Raw genomic sequence first — 17,576 nt, forward strand, 5'->3', positions numbered from 1 at the left:
CGTGGGAGAAGGTAAGTGGGTCCCATTTTGATAAGGTGACGTCAGGATTTATATATATACACGTCAAAATTTATGAGCTTGAAAAATTCGAGTGTTATTTTTTTTATATTTTTTTGGGTCAATTTTTGACAATGGTGTAATGGTGTGTGTTGTTGTTTCAACTTCACGTCTGAGTTTTTATATATGTTCATACTTTAGGTTATAGGATTTTTCATATTTTTAGTCACATGGTTGAAGAATTTTGTTATATAGTTTGTAAATACAATTTGTGATTTCTTCTTCTATATAGAGTTCATGATCTTTTGAATTTACTTTTTGATCAAAAATAACTATCACGATAATTTAAGATGGATGATTGAAATTATTCTAACTCGAGCACTCGATAACATTGAATGTTAGGACTTTGGAGTTTTAAGCGTGTGAATTTGAAATTTATGTAGTATATGTGTATAATGCTCCGATAAAAATTTGGGGCATTGGTTATGACTTTTTCAAAAATTAAATGTTTGTTTTGCTCAAACGTTGACCATTTGGTGTACTAACTTGTAACTACTAACAACTCTCATGCACTACCAATTGATAAAATAGATGTGCTATCAATTACTCCGTATTATTTAGTCAAATAAGTTTAGTGAATCAGCTACTTCCTCCGTTTACATTTAGTTATAACATTTTGATCAGAGAAATGTTACAATTAAATAGTAAACATGAGTATATACATATGAACTAATTTTCATGTAATAGTTTATTTGGTACATAATCTATATTACATTGACACGATTTGGTGAGTTTTTAAGCATTCATTATTTCGTTCATGTTCCTCATGAATGAATAGACATAGAATATTTAAGGCAAATTTGATATCTCCACAAAATTTTAATTTTTTGTTCAGACTATAAATTTCCTTTTTACTACCTCATTTACAGGTTATGTGCAACGATTGTTTTATGTCAAATCGTTGCATATAACCTGTAACGGAAGTAGTACTAAGAGTTTAAAATTAGTCATCTTGATTCTTAAAATTGACAAGATTGACAACAATATAAAGTAGAAGCCGAAACTACTAACTTTAATTTCTAAATTAAACTTTTGAATTGAAGGCTTAAAAAACATGAAAAATGAAACACTATTGTACTATGATTGATGTGAACATCGCTAATCTTTCAGTGGCAAAGGAGGCTCGAGCTAAAGGTTTATGCTGAAGACAAGTTTGTCATTTGTCTATACATGTCACTATGTCAACCACCTTTGTTCAAAAAAAAAAAAAAAAAAAAACCACCTTTGTGCAGGGTATGTGAACAATTACTACTCCATTTTAATAATTGTTCTCACACGCTTCCGAACTTGCAATATCCCCATAATGTTCTTGCTTTTGCAAATTATTTGCTCCGTTTCTATTTAGTTGACACGTTCTATTTAAGCACACATATTAAGGAGAGAAGAGAGAGTGAGAGAGAATGATAAAGCAAGTGAGGTACACTTAAAAAGCAAGGTATAAAACTTACCCAAAAAGGAAACGTGTCAACTAAAAAAAACTTCTAAAAAGAAATACGTGTCAACTAATAAAAAACGGAGGTAAGTATTATACTAGTACATATTTCATTAGTTCATTATAATCACGTGATTCAGAGATGTTTTTACATGTATCTAGGTGCACAAAGATAGAATTATGCGTATTCATCTAAATAATACCCAAAGTTGCAACTAATAAAAATCGGATGTAGTATTAATAACCATATCCGAATACAATTAAGTTTGAAAAATTTCATAGGACTTGAATAAGATTCAACTCTCAAAGGCAGATAAATAGAATTTAATCCTAGATTTTTATGTATGTGTAATATTTGCGAATTAGGGTATGTTCTCTTACGTTGAAATTCAGTTCAGTTCAGCTCAGTTCAGTTCAGTTCAGCTCAGCTCCTAATTTCCTTCTCTTATAAAATATTCATTTCAGTTCAGTTCAGCTCAGCTCAGTTCAGTTCAGCTCAGCTCAGTTCAGTTCAGTTCAGCTGAGTTCAATCAATGAGAACAGGCCCTAAGCTAGTTAAAGGTGACATCTTCTATTATTGAGATGCACAAATGAAATATCTTGGCTTGCAACCAAATCCACTAACTACAGACCAAAGTGGTTTATTAGAAGCTAACTGCCATGCATTTGAAACTAATCCTACATCAATTCAATGATTAGTATGTAGTAAATACAGTTGTTTTATACAATATAGTATCTCCATGATAGATGTTTATGACTATGAAATCCTAACTAGCTAGTGGCTACTATACACCTGATATCAATTATTTAAGCTTTTCCAATCATTCAATCTTTATTGTTGTAATTAAATATTTAATTTCCCTATTTGGAAGTCATTACATGATTAGCAGTTTTGGTCTGTTTTAGGTGTAATATTCCTAAGATCAATTCTATCGTGTAATGGAGTAGATGTTACAAGGATCCGAAATTCTTTATACTACTTGTATATTACATTTATATGTTGGACGGTTTGGTAGTTGATTGTGCTTTCTTTAGATTGTAGAAAATTTAGTATCATACTAGCATAGTGCCCGTGCGATGCACGGTTTATAAATCAAACTATTAAACCCGTAGGAAAAATAAAAATAAAAACAAATAATTCATTTACTATTAAAGGACTTGGTTACTAATGGTCAATAAATAAAAATTAAAGGAACGTTATTTAAATAGTATTTTATGTTATTTGAATTTCTTTTAATTTTTTATAATGTTATTTTATTTATTGAAAAATAATTGAATAATACTCCACATAGCTATATAAGAAGTGGACTAATTTATTTATATCTCTCGTTGAGAAAAAACTAAAATTTTCTTATCATACCATCCGCATCAGTAGCTACAATCAATCTAATATATACATGTTTTATTTATCCGTAGCACTCATTAAATCTATAGACACAATAATAACCTTATATTTGACCTACCTAAACATATATTTTCTTAAGTTAAGCATTGTGCCAAAAACTATATATTATATAGGAAAATTTAGAAATAATAATCCCAACTTTGCTCCATTTTCTTTTAATAATCCCAACTTTGGATTATTCTACAATAATCCGAACTTTTGGGGTTGTTTTCTTTCTTCAATCCCAAACCGTTTAACAAAATTCAATGACCTCTAATAGTAGGTTACATTACACGTGTCATCTTGTCATTGGTGCAAAAAAAATTTTTTAAAAAAAAAAAAAAACCAGAAACCACCTAGCTTCCCACTGCAACCCCCAACCACATCCACCGCCTTGCCCTCCGCCACCACAAAACCCACGCACACACCCCGAAAACACCAGAACTCCCCTGAAACCTCCCCCTGCGTCGGAGTCCTTCGCAGTAGCATCAACTTTTTCCGACTCCGCTGATCCAACATCTAACCTTCGCCACCTCGATCGAAACCCACTTCGGGTTCTCCGCAATAACTCAATTGCCTTTGCCGCCCCAATCTTCCCGTTGGTCACCCACCTCTACTCCCGTCCCGTCGCCCGTCGCCTGATGCAAGTCTAAGCATGGAGAACTTCGAAGATTTGCTTATCATGCATTAAGATAGTTTGTCCCTAAACATTGATTCAAGCCAAGCATTGCATGGACACTTTCTTGGATATCAAAGCAAAGCCACGGTTTGCTTAGTGGCTTTTCTTAGAGTCTAGTTCACTTTCTTGAACTTTCTTGAATTTTCTTTACTTAGATTTTGCTTACAAGTTTTTACCTTTCACTTGAAAGGGTTTTTCTTGGTTCAAGCATTAGGATCTTTAATCTTTAATTAGTTCTTTAATCTTTATTTATTTATTTATTTATTTATTTAGTTGCTTTCAAAATCAGTTATTTAGCAAAATAAATCAGGTTATTTAGGCGTGTGTTTGCTCTCCAAGGAAGATTGGCGTGTGCTTGTGCGCTAAGGTGCTTGCTCTTCAAGCAAGTTAGAATTCTAGTTTAATTAGGATTGAATTAGGAACTTGTCCTAATCTTTCTAGGTAAACTAAATCTTATAAATAGGGCTGTAAACACACACAAATTATTATTATTGTTTTAAGTTTTAAACACCTAAGTTTTGTTGATTGTGATCAATTGCTGTTTTGCTTGTTTTAGTTAAAACATTCGTTTGGATTGATTAATTAGGTGGATTCTTAATTGATTAATCTTAGTTTTGTTTAATTCTTGGTGGATTTCCTGTATAGAATTAGACTTAACATACCCCTTGTGTTTTGTTGATTTTCGGATCAATAATTCACATCATCGCCTTTTCTCCTTGAACCACCACCCTCGTGAGCGCACTCCCCCTTCCCCGTCGAACCACCAACCCCGTGAGCGCACTCCATGAGAATAACTCGAAGTTGTTACTGCTATTGAATGCCGAAATTGATGAAATTGGTTGTTGAATTTCTGATTGCAGGTGGCGAATCGATGATGAGGTAGAGATGGGTGTTGTGGTTGACGATTTAGGCCGGTGGTGATGGTGGTTGTTTGGCTATTTGCGAGTTGTGCGGTAGTTTGGGCTGAGTTGCTGGTGTTTGTTGTTGTTATTTGTGGTTGTAGCGTGTGTGGAAAGGGGCGGCTGGCCGACGGGAAGAAGGCTGGAGTTTTTCCGGTGGGTGGTGAGGCTGAGGTTTTGGTGGACGGTGTGGCTGGGGTGGCAGGGAAGGGAAGGGGGTTTCTGATTTTTTTTTTTTTTTTTAATTTTAAAATTTTTTATGGCTAATTAACTCTTGACATGTGGCTTGTATTTAAAAAATAAAAAGAAATTAACTTGTTTAACAGGTAACCGGTCAATGGGATTGAAGAAAGAAAACAGCCCCTAAAGTTCGGATTAATCTAGAATAATCTAAAGTTGGGATTATTAAAAGAAAATGGAGCAAAGTTGGGATTATTATTTACAATTTTTCCTATTATATAATAGTCATATATATAACCAACAACTGATTAAATATAGTATACAACACAAATACTTTGTATATAGGTATGGATACTGATAATTTTATATAAATAAAATATACGGAGTATATATTACTAAGATTTATCCCTACCTTAATTATAAAATGGTTAACAAAACTCTTATAACAGTGCATGGACATTTATATATCTAAAAATGTTCTTTTTACATATATTTTCCCCCATTTAATTTTAAAAGCATTAAAATTGTCTCTTGAATTCGCTAAATTGATTTAAAAGGTTATGTTTATTTCAATATTTAAAGCCATTTACTATTTTCATTTCCTTTTGTTTTAATTTTTCTATTTAGAATTTATTAGACTGTTAGGTTTCAAGATCGAAGTCAATATCTTTTTACCGTACAATCACTAAATCAAATCGCTTAACTAAAGTTTTGGACATTGCATAGCTACACAACATCCAACACATTTAATGATTACATGCAAATAATTTTAATAAAACTACGCATTCGATATAAGTTATTAAACAATTTAACTATATATACATATTGATAGGTTTAGAGCTTTCATATTAACAAAAATTTATAAATGTTATTATTATATTTTGAAAAAAAATTTAGACTTTGGAGTTTTGTATAAGAAGATAAAGGATAAGTTAATTCCCGTCATATATGCATTGAGTTTTGGGAGTTCTATCCGGTTCACCCTTTGGGCTAATCCAGATTTGAGGATCTGTTGTAGGCTATTAGGTTCCACTCCCCTTCCGATTGTTGTAACAGGGGAGCGAACACAGGTCCTCCCTACCAAGTGTAGTTTCAATAACCACTACACCAACAACCAAACACTTGGTATGGAGGACACGTCGTGTTATAAAATATTATATTATATACATATACTTTTTTATATTATAAAAAATATTATATTATATACACATACTATTATAGTTAAAAGTATTATTATGTATAAAACACAATAAATTATTGCACATGATTGTTGTATATCTATCCCTTTTCCGTCAAATGTCTAATTCAATTTAACTTGTATTCTTCTTGTTTTGATTGGTTATTGGTTCAGTTTTTTTTTTTTTTTTATCTTTTTCTTTTTCTTTTTCTTTTTTTTTATATGCAAGAAAAACAAAAGGTTATTGTAAAAGACATTGTATAGAAAATGAAAGGCCGATTAAAATTAAATTTATGTTCAAGATTATGTATTTTTTTCCAAGACAACATTTCGGCTCAGCATTCAATATTTGTCAAGGAGTACAACAAACGATAAAAGTAATTTTTACACTATTTTGTATCTTTATCAAAAACTTTTGTATTCATCCGATTACTTGAATTGAATTTAGGATAACTTGTAGACTATTTTGGGTAACTTTTATCAATAAAGCATAAATAACTTTCATTCATTAGAGGGTAGCTTTTATAATAGGTGCACAATATTTTATTGTACATCTGATTTTTTTTAAATGTTTGTATTGATTTCATAATTGACGTCAAACTAAATTCTATCGATTTTATTTAATTTTCATAAAAAAAAAATAAAAACAATATTAGCCTTTTAAAATACGAAATATTTGTTTCCTTAATTATGCCACTTTAATCATATTGCTTCAAATTAGTTATTATTCTTTAACTTGACTATAAATAAAGATTGGAAAGACTTTATGGATTATTTGTAGTATTGGAAAGCATATATTTATTATAAAAAAATTAAATCAATATTTATGTTAGGAAATCATGAAAATCTTATGCATGTATAGAAACTTGCTTTTATTGTTTGAAGTTTAACAAAAATAACTATGCTTGAATATGTAATCAATAATTATATAGATATATTTAATACTTAAGATAAGCCAATGAGAGAGTGACATTTGTCATCCTCACATTGAGACGCTTGTTTTTTAGTATAATATATAGATAGATAGATTTCATTCGTTCCCCAAATATTGCAACATGGTGACGGGACACCGATTTTAAGAAGAGGAAGGAGATAGAGAGGAATAAAGATATGGACTTATTATGTTATTAATAAGGAGAGTAAAAAAGAGAAAACATGTGCAAATAGAAAAATATTACAATGTGTGAAATGGAAAAAAGTATAATATTATTTTAATGCGAGAAATAGCAAACAGGTGTGTGAAATGGAAAAAGTATAAAATTATTTTAATACGAGAAATAGCGAACACGTGATTGATCAACGCCAGAATTTGTTCAGAATTTTATGGATTTAACAAATTCCGGCATGCATTTGGTATTATTATGTAAAAAAAATGTATTAAAAGTGGTTTCCCACAAAACACTAATAAAATGTTGTTTAATTACTCATAATTTTTCAATACATTTTTAAAAAAATAAATGATAAAAATTAAAAAGTGGAAGAAAAAAAAAGAGTCGTACTAGCTCTTTAAAAATTTGTCTTGCTAGCTAGACAATTGCAAGCCCCATTTAAACAAATTGGTTAAATCAACTAAATTAAACCTCATCATACATCTCGACCTTTCTTCCATTCAATGGTTGCAGGGGCCGTGCATTGTTCTTGTTTTCTTCACAAAGAGGAGCACTTAATTCACCCACTTGTTCCACTGAAATTGTTTTAGCCTATAACAAAAACAGTTTAATTATGTTATTATGTTATAATATGCATGTATAGTGATAAATTTTTAACTACAACTTACATATAAAAATTAAATCTGAGAACTTAGGGCATGTTCATGTTTACTGAACTGAGCTAAAATGAACTGAATATTTTATGAGAGAAGAAAATTAGGAGCTGAATTGAACTGAAATTAAGCTGAAGTGAAATAGTGAACATGCCCTTATTTACTCTTTTTAAGAATTAAGTTGTCATGATACTAATCCAAATAGAATTTGTTAACATGACTATAATTCCGATTGAAAAGTACATAACAAAGGAATAAATGATAAATTCGATAATTCTTTTTTTTTTTTTCCTAAGTTGACGATAATAATTAAAATGGAATTAGTTTAATGAAATGGCTTATGTGTAACATTTTTTTTTTTTTTTTTTTTTGAATTTGAATTCATATCATGTCTATCTTTAAAATTCTCATGTTAGATACATTATTTAAAATATTTTATAAATTATTGTAAGTTTTTATTCATTAAATTTTTTTATCATGTTATTTTTTAAGGGAAAAAAAGAAATTAAAAAAAAAAAAAAAGCTAAAAAATATTTGGGCGGGAAAATTTTTGTTGTGAATGTGACATGTGTACCTAACGGATAACTCTAGTGATTACTTTAGTATATACTATATAGTACTAATTCTTTGCCTGAGCAACGCTCGGATATTCACAGGAAAAAAAATTATATTTATATATTATTATAAGTTTGTACTTGTTTATAAATCATGTATATATTTAATATTTTATTTATTTAAAGTTATTGTTTTTATTTTGTAGGCTCTATATTCTCTTTTTTTTCATCCGTTATTTAATTATTTCTTAATCAAAAAAAAAAAAAGTTTTTGGCGGAAATTTTTTTAATGTAGGCGTAACACGTGTACTTCTTGAATATTCTTGGTGATTACTTTAGTATATAGTATTGAAGTATAGATAGATACCTCGCAAAGCACATTCCAAATGACATTTTCATCACAAGGAGGAGAAGTGTGAGAGCCAAGATATCGATAATAATCGCGTGGCCATTTCCTCAAGAAGCTCAAATCAAACTTTGGGATGTCAATCCTTTGTTGTGTGCAAGGTTTTTTAGCTAGTTCTTGCAACTGGGGCTTCAACTAAAACAAAGGGGAAAAAAAAAAAAATCAAATCCGACAATAGTACAAGGTTAAAATAAACTTACAAATTGTTAAGCTACATATTCTTCAATAAATATGTACGAAGTATTATTTACTCTGTTTTGATTGATTAATAAGAAGTATGTATATTACGTATTATTCTTTCCATTCTAAGAATTTAAAATTTAATACTAAAAATGTCTTTTGAAAGTTTAACATCTATGCAGTCTATACTATTACGATTAATTCTTTATTTTAGAAAGTGATATACTCCGTATTCACAAAGTGTTATACTTCTGTGGCTGGTCACATGGTGTGACCACTTCACATAATCACATACAAGACAGTTAATTAAGTAATAAAGGGTTACGGTGGTGAGCAAATGAGGTTATCTTAACGCGTATGTAAGTTACTTAAATGAGAAATAACGGTTACCTTCTTAAATAAGTGGAATTATTATTTCATTTTTTTTAAAAATAAAAGAATAGGGGTTACTCGAAAGAACAAATGAAGTTACTTATTTCTAAATTACTTGAATTCACTCATATAATGAATTTGGGTTACTTTTATGAATAACATGAAGTTACTCTTATGAAAAATTGAGGTTACCTATACATATAAATGAAGATTACTCTTATAACCTAATGTGGCCACCCCATGTGGCTAGCCACATACAAGACTTACCTTAGAAACGGATTTAAAAATCAAGAAATTTAAAAAAATTGCGGATTAAAAAAAAGGGTAAATTCAAGTTTTTCTTTGAGATAAATGCTGTGAATAAATCTCATCTCACGATTTAATCATTTTTTTTTATTTTTTAAATAATAAAAGTAAAATAATAAAGTGGCACAAATTTCAACACATAAAGCTGTGAAAGGAGATAAATTAAATTGTTTATCTCTAAGATCAACTCCAAAAATGACATAATAACATTAGACATGCATGATGCATGATTGCTTATTCTTCCTAACCGACGCAAGTGAATTTTGGCTTGACAAGAACCATATATATAAATAGTCCTATGAAGTTATTAGGAAAGTGCTGGCCTCTTATGATAATAATGCAAAGAGACATAAAAAGCGTGGTCGTGTTTTCTTTTTTGTTATTTGGAAACATTTATACAAAAATTATTTCTTCATTAATATTTTAAGGAAAAATTGTTAGGAACTACATGCTAAATAGAGGTATTTGGAAACAACTACCCACTAAAAAAATTTATCAAAAAAACTACTCTCTAAATTTAAAATGTTATAGTAGCACTACCCATTTGCATTTTCCGACGAGAAAGTCCGCCGTGTGGGGCCTACTTTTTCAATTTTTCTTCTAAAAATTCCTAATTGAAGAAGTGAAAACAAGTAGAGTATGCAATTCATAGGTAATTCTTCTCTTTTAATCCATTAATTATGAATTTTGATGTTAGGGTGTAACGATTAGAGAAATTAGGGTTCTTAGAAATTGAGGATAATTTGAAATTGGTTGAATTTATTGCTTTTAATCCAAATTGGTTATCTTAGGGTTACGAATTAAGGTCCAATTTGTCATTGCATCGTGTCTTTTCAGAGAAAAATTGAAAAAGTGGGGCCATGTGTCGGACATTCTCGTCGGAAAATGCAAATGGGTAGTGCTACTCTAACTTTTTAAATTTAGGGGTAGTTTTTTTATAAAAAATTTTAGTGGGTAGTTATTTCCAAATACCCTTATTAAGCGTGTAGTTCCTGAAAAATTTTCCATATTTTGACAAAGGTTTTTCAATTTATTGCGCATGTCATGCTCTTAGACTCTTAGTTTGTTCTAATAATCAGTGAAAGCCCCATGTGATTAAGACTAATATGTTTAGACCCCTTATTGATTAATAATTAAGACTTTGTTTTGCTTAATATTTTGTCTAAAATTGTTTTTATTGGAATAGAACTTATTTAATACGTAGTATATAATATTTAAACTTATTTTGTTTGAATTTATTACGTTCCAAATAAACTTATTCTATTTGAAATTGTCGGCTTACTTTGTAACATTGATATGAAGTAAAAAAAAAAAAGGTTTAATTAAATTACCATGAACCATAGAGACCCTAATTAAAATACCATGAACCATGCATAGAGGCCCTAATTAATCAATTGGTTGTTGTATTGTGTAGTGGTTATTGGGGCTACACTTGGTAAAAAGGACCATGTGTTCGACCCCCCGCAACAACAGTTGGTAGAAGATTAGAATCTAACCACCAAAAATTAATCTCCGAATCCGAATTAGCCCAAAGGGTAAACCAGATGGACACCAGAAAAAATAAAGGCCCTAATTAAGCTGTGTTTGGTAAGGTGTACAAAAATTTCTTTTACTACTTTACATTGCTTATTATTTGAAAGAGAAGTTGGTATTATCTCATTTACCTTTCTTTTATACCTCTGGAGTACTTGGTATGAAATAATAAGCTTTTCCCTTAATTAATTGTTGGAGTAACTTGTTTTTATTTAGTACCAACTACCAAATTTAAAGATTTTACTAGAAAAGTTACAAATTTAAGATTTAAAATTTTACATTTGAAACAATTTTCATCGTGGAAGGAACTAGCAAATTCTGGTATGATGTTTTAATTTGTTTTGTTTTATTCTTATCAACATATTTTATTTTAACCACATAAATGGTAATAAGAGACGAAAAAAATTAAAGCGTATGATTACCATGTCAATGAAAGGACTAGGTGGTCCAAATTTGAATAGAATTGCCACCACTGCTCGGCTGCCGTCAGCGGCTTCGTGTATCTGTTGTAGCTCTGCAGCATATCTTACATGGTTCATGCACACATCCAACTTTTATTAGCATTATATATAAAATTAAAAAATTTAAAATTAAAAATTAAACCACCTATGTTAAAAAAAAAAAAAAAAAAACAAAACAAAACAAAACTATGTTGTGTGCAATATTATACTTGGTAGTAAGTATTGGGTGAGACAATCTCAAGTCTCACACTATTTATTGTAGCTTGTAAATGTTATAAGGTGTAAAAAAAAAAAGTATTACAATGTACGTGTTGGGCTATTATGGCCAATGTGGGCCAATTTTTTAAAGTCCAATTACTTGTATGTCTCATGGTTTTTAAGAAGGAAAAATTGCGGAAAATAATACTCCTTCCGTTTCAATATGATAGTCATATATGGAATCAATCACATAAAATAAGAAAAGGAAAATATTTGGAATCTAGCATTAAAGTAAAATACAATTCACAAATAGTTTTGCCTTATTTTATTTTTTTGATTTTTTTTTAGGAAAGCATTAGCCATAATTGCATAAATCAGGGGAGTATTTTCTTTACTTAGAGTCATTTAACTAATTCTCAATCAATTAATCTAAGCATTCAGAATTTATTATGTATAAATTAGGAAATAAAAATTAAGTTAAAAGTAGAATACATTCAATATGGGTAGATCTTTTTAAAACGCCCAAAATAGTATATGAGACTAACAAATTGAAACGGAGGGAGTACAATTTTTGACCGATTTTTTTTTTATTATTTTTTTTATTTATTTTTTATTTTTATAATAATACAACCTTTGGATTAATTTTTAATAATACAACATCTAAGGGGTGTCAATTTTAAACAAGACAAAAAAACTTGTAACCTTTAAAACCCCCAAGACACGTGTCATAATGTAATTGGTCTAAATATTATATTTTTAAAAAAATTATTTTGTAATTAATTTTAGAATTTTAATTTGTGATAAAAATTGTTTATTTTTTTTTTTTTTTTTTATTTTTTTTATGTCATTAGATTAAAATTTTTAACAAATAAAAAAAAAAAAACCACCCAGCCACCACTTCCCCCACCACGCAGCCACCTCCTCTCCCCTTTTCCCACACGCAACCCTCCCCGGTGACAGTACGGCCGGTGCCCAACTCGCCCCCCACCGCATCATCGACGTTCATCGCCATCAATAAACACCAACATCAACAAGCATCAAGAAATCACGACTCTTGGATTAATTGAATCAATCGAATTGGAGCGTCTCGCGGCCGCTGCGGTTCGATTTGGAGCGTTTGATGTGTTTGGTTGTTTGAATTGGAGCGTTTGATGTGTATGGATGTTCGAATTCGAGGAGTGTTTGAAGAGCAAGGGAGTGTGTTGGTGCGATGGCTGCAGTAGATGAAGTAGACAGGGTAATGGTGTTTACAATTGCTGCTGGTGGTCGAACTTTTGGTTGTTGGTTGAGAATCGGTGATTGCGGGATGCAAAGGTACGAATTGGTGGTGTTGTTGCGTGTGCTGCTGAAGGTGTGGTGCTGGTCGTGGCGGAGTTGGTTGCGCGATGGGGTGACGGGGGTTTCGCTGGCAGGGGTGGCGTGATGGGGTTAAAGGGAGAAGGTAGGTCGGTCGGCGGCGGTGGGGAAGTTGGGAGCCGCCGCCGGCCTACCGGCGCTGGGAGGACTGCGAGTGGGACTGTGGAGGAGGTGGCTGCGAAGACGGGGAGGGGGTGGGTGGGTTTTTTTTTTAATATAATTTTGTTAATAATAATAATAATAATTAATTAATAATAAAATAATAATTAATTAATTAAATTGACAAAATCAATAAAACAATGACACGTGTTATGGTGACCTACAAAAACAAGTTACTAACAGGTTATGTCTTATTTAAAATTAACACCCCTCAAAGGTTGTATTATTAAAAATTAATCCAAAGATTGTATTATTATAATAAAAAAAAAAAAAAAAAAAAAAAAAAAAAAAAAAAAACCGGCCAAAGGTTGTATTATTTTCCGCAATTTTTCTTTTTAAAAAATTCTATCATGTTGATTTATTGGCGATAAATTGTAAAGAATAAAAGAAATGGTGTATGCACGGAACTTCTAAAGTTATGTAGTTAATTCAGAACTATGTGGGTAGATTTTTCTACACACTTTATCCACCACCATAAATGAACTATATATATATATATATATGAGACATTAGACATCATTTGGAAGTGATCCATCATAACCTCCAATCCGAGGTTTCATCCTTCTACCCATTCCTCTACATACAATCTTTTTATTATATGTGATAAATTAATCTCCTATTTATCTTATTCAATGTCTAATCTTATATTCAATGACTAATTAAAAAGAAATGGTTTAAATTCTAGACAAAGTAAATAGTAATGAGAAAAAAGACTTACGGGACACTGTTAAACCGATGCTCGGATGGAGTATGGAATTGAAGTTGTGTCAAATTATATGTCTTTCCATAAATTTTTAATCCTCCACCCCCGCCTAATGATATCTGCATAATGCATAAACATTTTGATTTCAAAATAATTTCTTATAATTTACGTACATATAAACAAAACTGCAACCCTAATATAATAGCAAAGTTTTATATGTTACAATCGTAAAAGTTCAACCTTAATATGTGATAAAAAATATATAATGAGTAATATTCACTTACAAATAGAGAGATAAAAAATAACACAATATTAAATATAGTAAAATTTATGATAACCAGTTTTCTAGTCAAAATTTCAAATACGAGCAACAATTACATAATTTCATATATATTAGACGTAAATAATATATATACTTTTATTATTTAAAAAAAATTCAAAAATGAAACACACTCTCTCTCTCTCTCTCTCTCTCTCTCTCTATATATATATATATATATATATATATATATATATATATATATATATATATATATATATATATATATTTTTTTTTTTTTCATTTCCAAATTATTTAATCATCATTTTTATTAATTTTGCTATTCTTATCCCAAACTCAAATTTTTGTTAATTAAAATTTCTATTTTCACATCTTATAAGATTTTGTTGGCTCTCTTATTACAAAAATGTTGAAACGTGTTTACTCTGCCCAAAATGTCGATACTGCATATCAAATTAGTAGTTTAGGGAGTGAGGATGATGTGTTTAGGGTATATGTGATTACAAACAGTGCAATGAGATCTTAATTCTTAACTCATGGAGTAAAAAAAAAAAAAAAAAAAAAAGCAAAATTAGGCAATTGGAGAGTAATTCTTAACTCAATGAGATCTTAATTTTCACATCTTAAAGAGTTATTCTTCTTGCTAATGCATATTCTCTATTCCATAAAATTCATTCCATCATTCAATTAAATTGGTCATTTCATAAAATAGGTATTTTATTTTGCTTTTGCCTTATTCTAATTTTTTTCAAATATTAATTATATTATTTCAATTTAATCCCGTGAATTGTAATGCTAATTTTCGTATTATGGATTTATATTTTTCTCCGAAAAGTATTCACACGTTACATTATTTATAACAAGCGGGAAGAAGTTTGTGGGAGCAATTTATAAATCAAGTGAAAGAATTAGAAGAAATGATATACTCCGTAGAAAATTGATTAACCTCTAAATGTTTGCCATCAGTAACAAATGTAGTGTTGTGAGCATCATGAAAATGGTATTCTCTTTCAAGCGGTTCTAAGGTTTTGTTGAGTATTGCAAAATATGTGTTGATATCTACTGGGGATTGCCTCTTACCCGATGAGCACACTGCAAAATTTACCATTAAAATTTATGTTAATACAACAATTATTTTGCTACATATATTTCCGACCAATTGAACATTAACAAAAAACTAGGTATAATTTGTGCAAGGAATAAGAATAATAATGAAACTTATTTGGCATCATTCTCTTCGTGGTTTTTTTATTTTATTTTATTTTATTTTTATTTTTATCCTAACATGTTATATTATACGAAGTATAAATTAAGGATATAGAAAATGTGAAAAAAAATTCCGAATATTATATTATAATAGATTATTCACGAACTAAGGAAATCTTGATGAGTCTCCACATGTTAGTCAAGGGTAAACATTCTTATAGAGCCCATTTCTATTATCTTGCTTTGTGTGAGATTCAAACATAATTGATATACTGCATCTGAACTTAACCAATTCATAGTTTAGATCAGACGACATATGCAATCTCAATATTTTAGATATGTATATTTTGACCTAGCTACCCTAAGTAAGTACGTTATGATTGTTATCCTTTTTTAAACTTTGTCTTTTCCCTATAAATATATTGTAATATACGACTATACGAGTTATATAATCATAATTCATAATACATGTAAAGATAAGTGAAAATGGAGACTTATGTTAGGGCCCTTAGGAAGTTAGGAGAGGAAATGTTCCAATTAGTTTGTAAAACATGCATGCATGAGTGCTAACAAAAATAACTCTACCTGCGGGCGGCCCTGAGGCAAAGGCACCTATGAACAAGAAGGAAACACCAAAGAAGAAGATCAAGATAGAATTTAATGCCATTGTAATGTGACTTTTGTTCAAAAATGATAAGCAAAACTATTTAATTACCAACTTAATTTTGACAAGTTTTGTTCTCATAACTTTGTGGATTTGGTTTCTTGATTTTCTCCACCTTTCGTATATTAAACTATTTTTACTAGATGATAGGAGATATAGCTAAACTTGGCTAGTTGATCCCTAGAATATCTAAAAGCCAATCACTCATTCAATTTTTAATAATATTGCTTACTAATAATATTGTGCTTAAATAGTTAAATGATCAAAATTTGATGGAATTTTTGTTAAAACTTATTTTTAACTGATTAAATATGCTATTTATAGAAATGATGTTCTATAAACATTAAACAATAGTAATTAATCATCTTGATAAAGAATTTTTGAAAAGGTAACAAAAAGAGAGCAAAAAAAAAAAAAAAAAGGTGATATGATGATTCGAAAGGATATAATGCACTCTGGTCATTCATAATTTTACTTATTTTCTATTCAACTATTCAAGTAAATAAAGTTTGCTCATCAGATTAATTAGTTGTCATTGTAGGTTGTAACTGTGTGAATAGATATTCTATTGCCTAAACATAATATGGAGTAGATACTTACCTAAACATAATACGAATTTTTTACCTTGACCTATACTTGATTTAAATGACAAAAGTTTACACGCAATTTTAGGAAAAATTGTGCATAGTATATAGAAATGATGAATTAGTTAATGTGTGAATGGGATTGATAGGACTTCTCTCATAAAATAAAAGATGTGTTTGATTTACGTACTCAAATTACCGATTAATAAAGGTTAAAGAAACAATAAAGACAATAAACAAAGAACACAACAGCTTTTGTAAAATTGGTCACGGCCTTACTCCATAGTTCACAAGTGGGACTGTGGGGTTTTCTAGAGATTTTCTTCACTTTAATGGAGAAAAACAAAAGGAATATAAATGATTCTTTTTATGGCTTGATTGACCAAATCTCATTGGTTCCTTTTATTGCACAAGGAAACCATTATAAAGCCTCCGCTTTCACTATATGTGTACATTATATTTTATGTTTAGAAACTTTGGTTTAATACGCACCAAGAAGGCAAGAACTATATTGAGGAAACTTGTGTGACATTTGGTGACCCTTAGCTTTTAGGTCTTAAAAGTGTCCTACCTATTCTTTTTTTTTTTTTATTGGTTAAAAGGAGCAACTACATTAGATTAATAAGTAGCAAAATATAGTACAGGCCAGGATCAGAGTTAAGTAAGTAGTTCCCATGTGATACATCACCTATTTGTAGTTTGCCACGCAGGGCCAAAAAGAAGACTAATATTTGAATCACTGTTAGTCCTAGTAGTAGAATGTCTAAGCAACATATTAAAATCCTGTAGCCAAAGTACATTAGGAAGTAGAACGCTCCTGCTCCTAGTTAGATCCCTTCTGGCTGCCTTGGCCTGAGCATCTGCTAGCTACAATCTCTGCCTCGGAACATGAACCAACTTGCAATTGACAAGCTGTTGAAGTAGGTCCCTACATATTTGGTATAAATAGGAGGCTTCATCAGTTGGGGTATCAACAGAATTAATCCCAGTGACTGCTCTGAGACAGTCAGACAAAATGGTAACATCAATCCAGTTCACATGTCT

At 30.2% G+C, this 17,576-nt stretch overlaps 1 protein-coding gene across 1 annotated transcript; it reads right to left on the minus strand.

Moving 5' to 3' along the window:
- Positions 1-7,220: 7,220 nt before the first annotated feature.
- On the minus strand, positions 7,221-15,951 carry LOC145610968 (alpha carbonic anhydrase 1, chloroplastic-like). Its single transcript, XM_081666225.1, has 6 exons — positions 15,870-15,951; positions 15,025-15,170; positions 13,814-13,917; positions 11,344-11,446; positions 8,492-8,665; positions 7,221-7,508 (listed from the first exon to the last, which is right to left on the minus strand). Exons 1-6 carry the CDS (start codon positions 15,949-15,951, stop codon positions 7,383-7,385), a joined length of 735 nt encoding a protein of 244 aa, XP_081522351.1. The 3' UTR covers positions 7,221-7,382.
- Between the last annotated feature and the right edge of the window lie 1,625 nt (positions 15,952-17,576).

Source organism: Chenopodium album, chromosome 3 (assembly GCF_948465745.1).
Source record: "Chenopodium album chromosome 3, dcCheAlbu1.1, whole genome shotgun sequence".
Lineage (NCBI taxonomy): Eukaryota > Viridiplantae > Streptophyta > Magnoliopsida > Caryophyllales > Amaranthaceae > Chenopodium > Chenopodium album.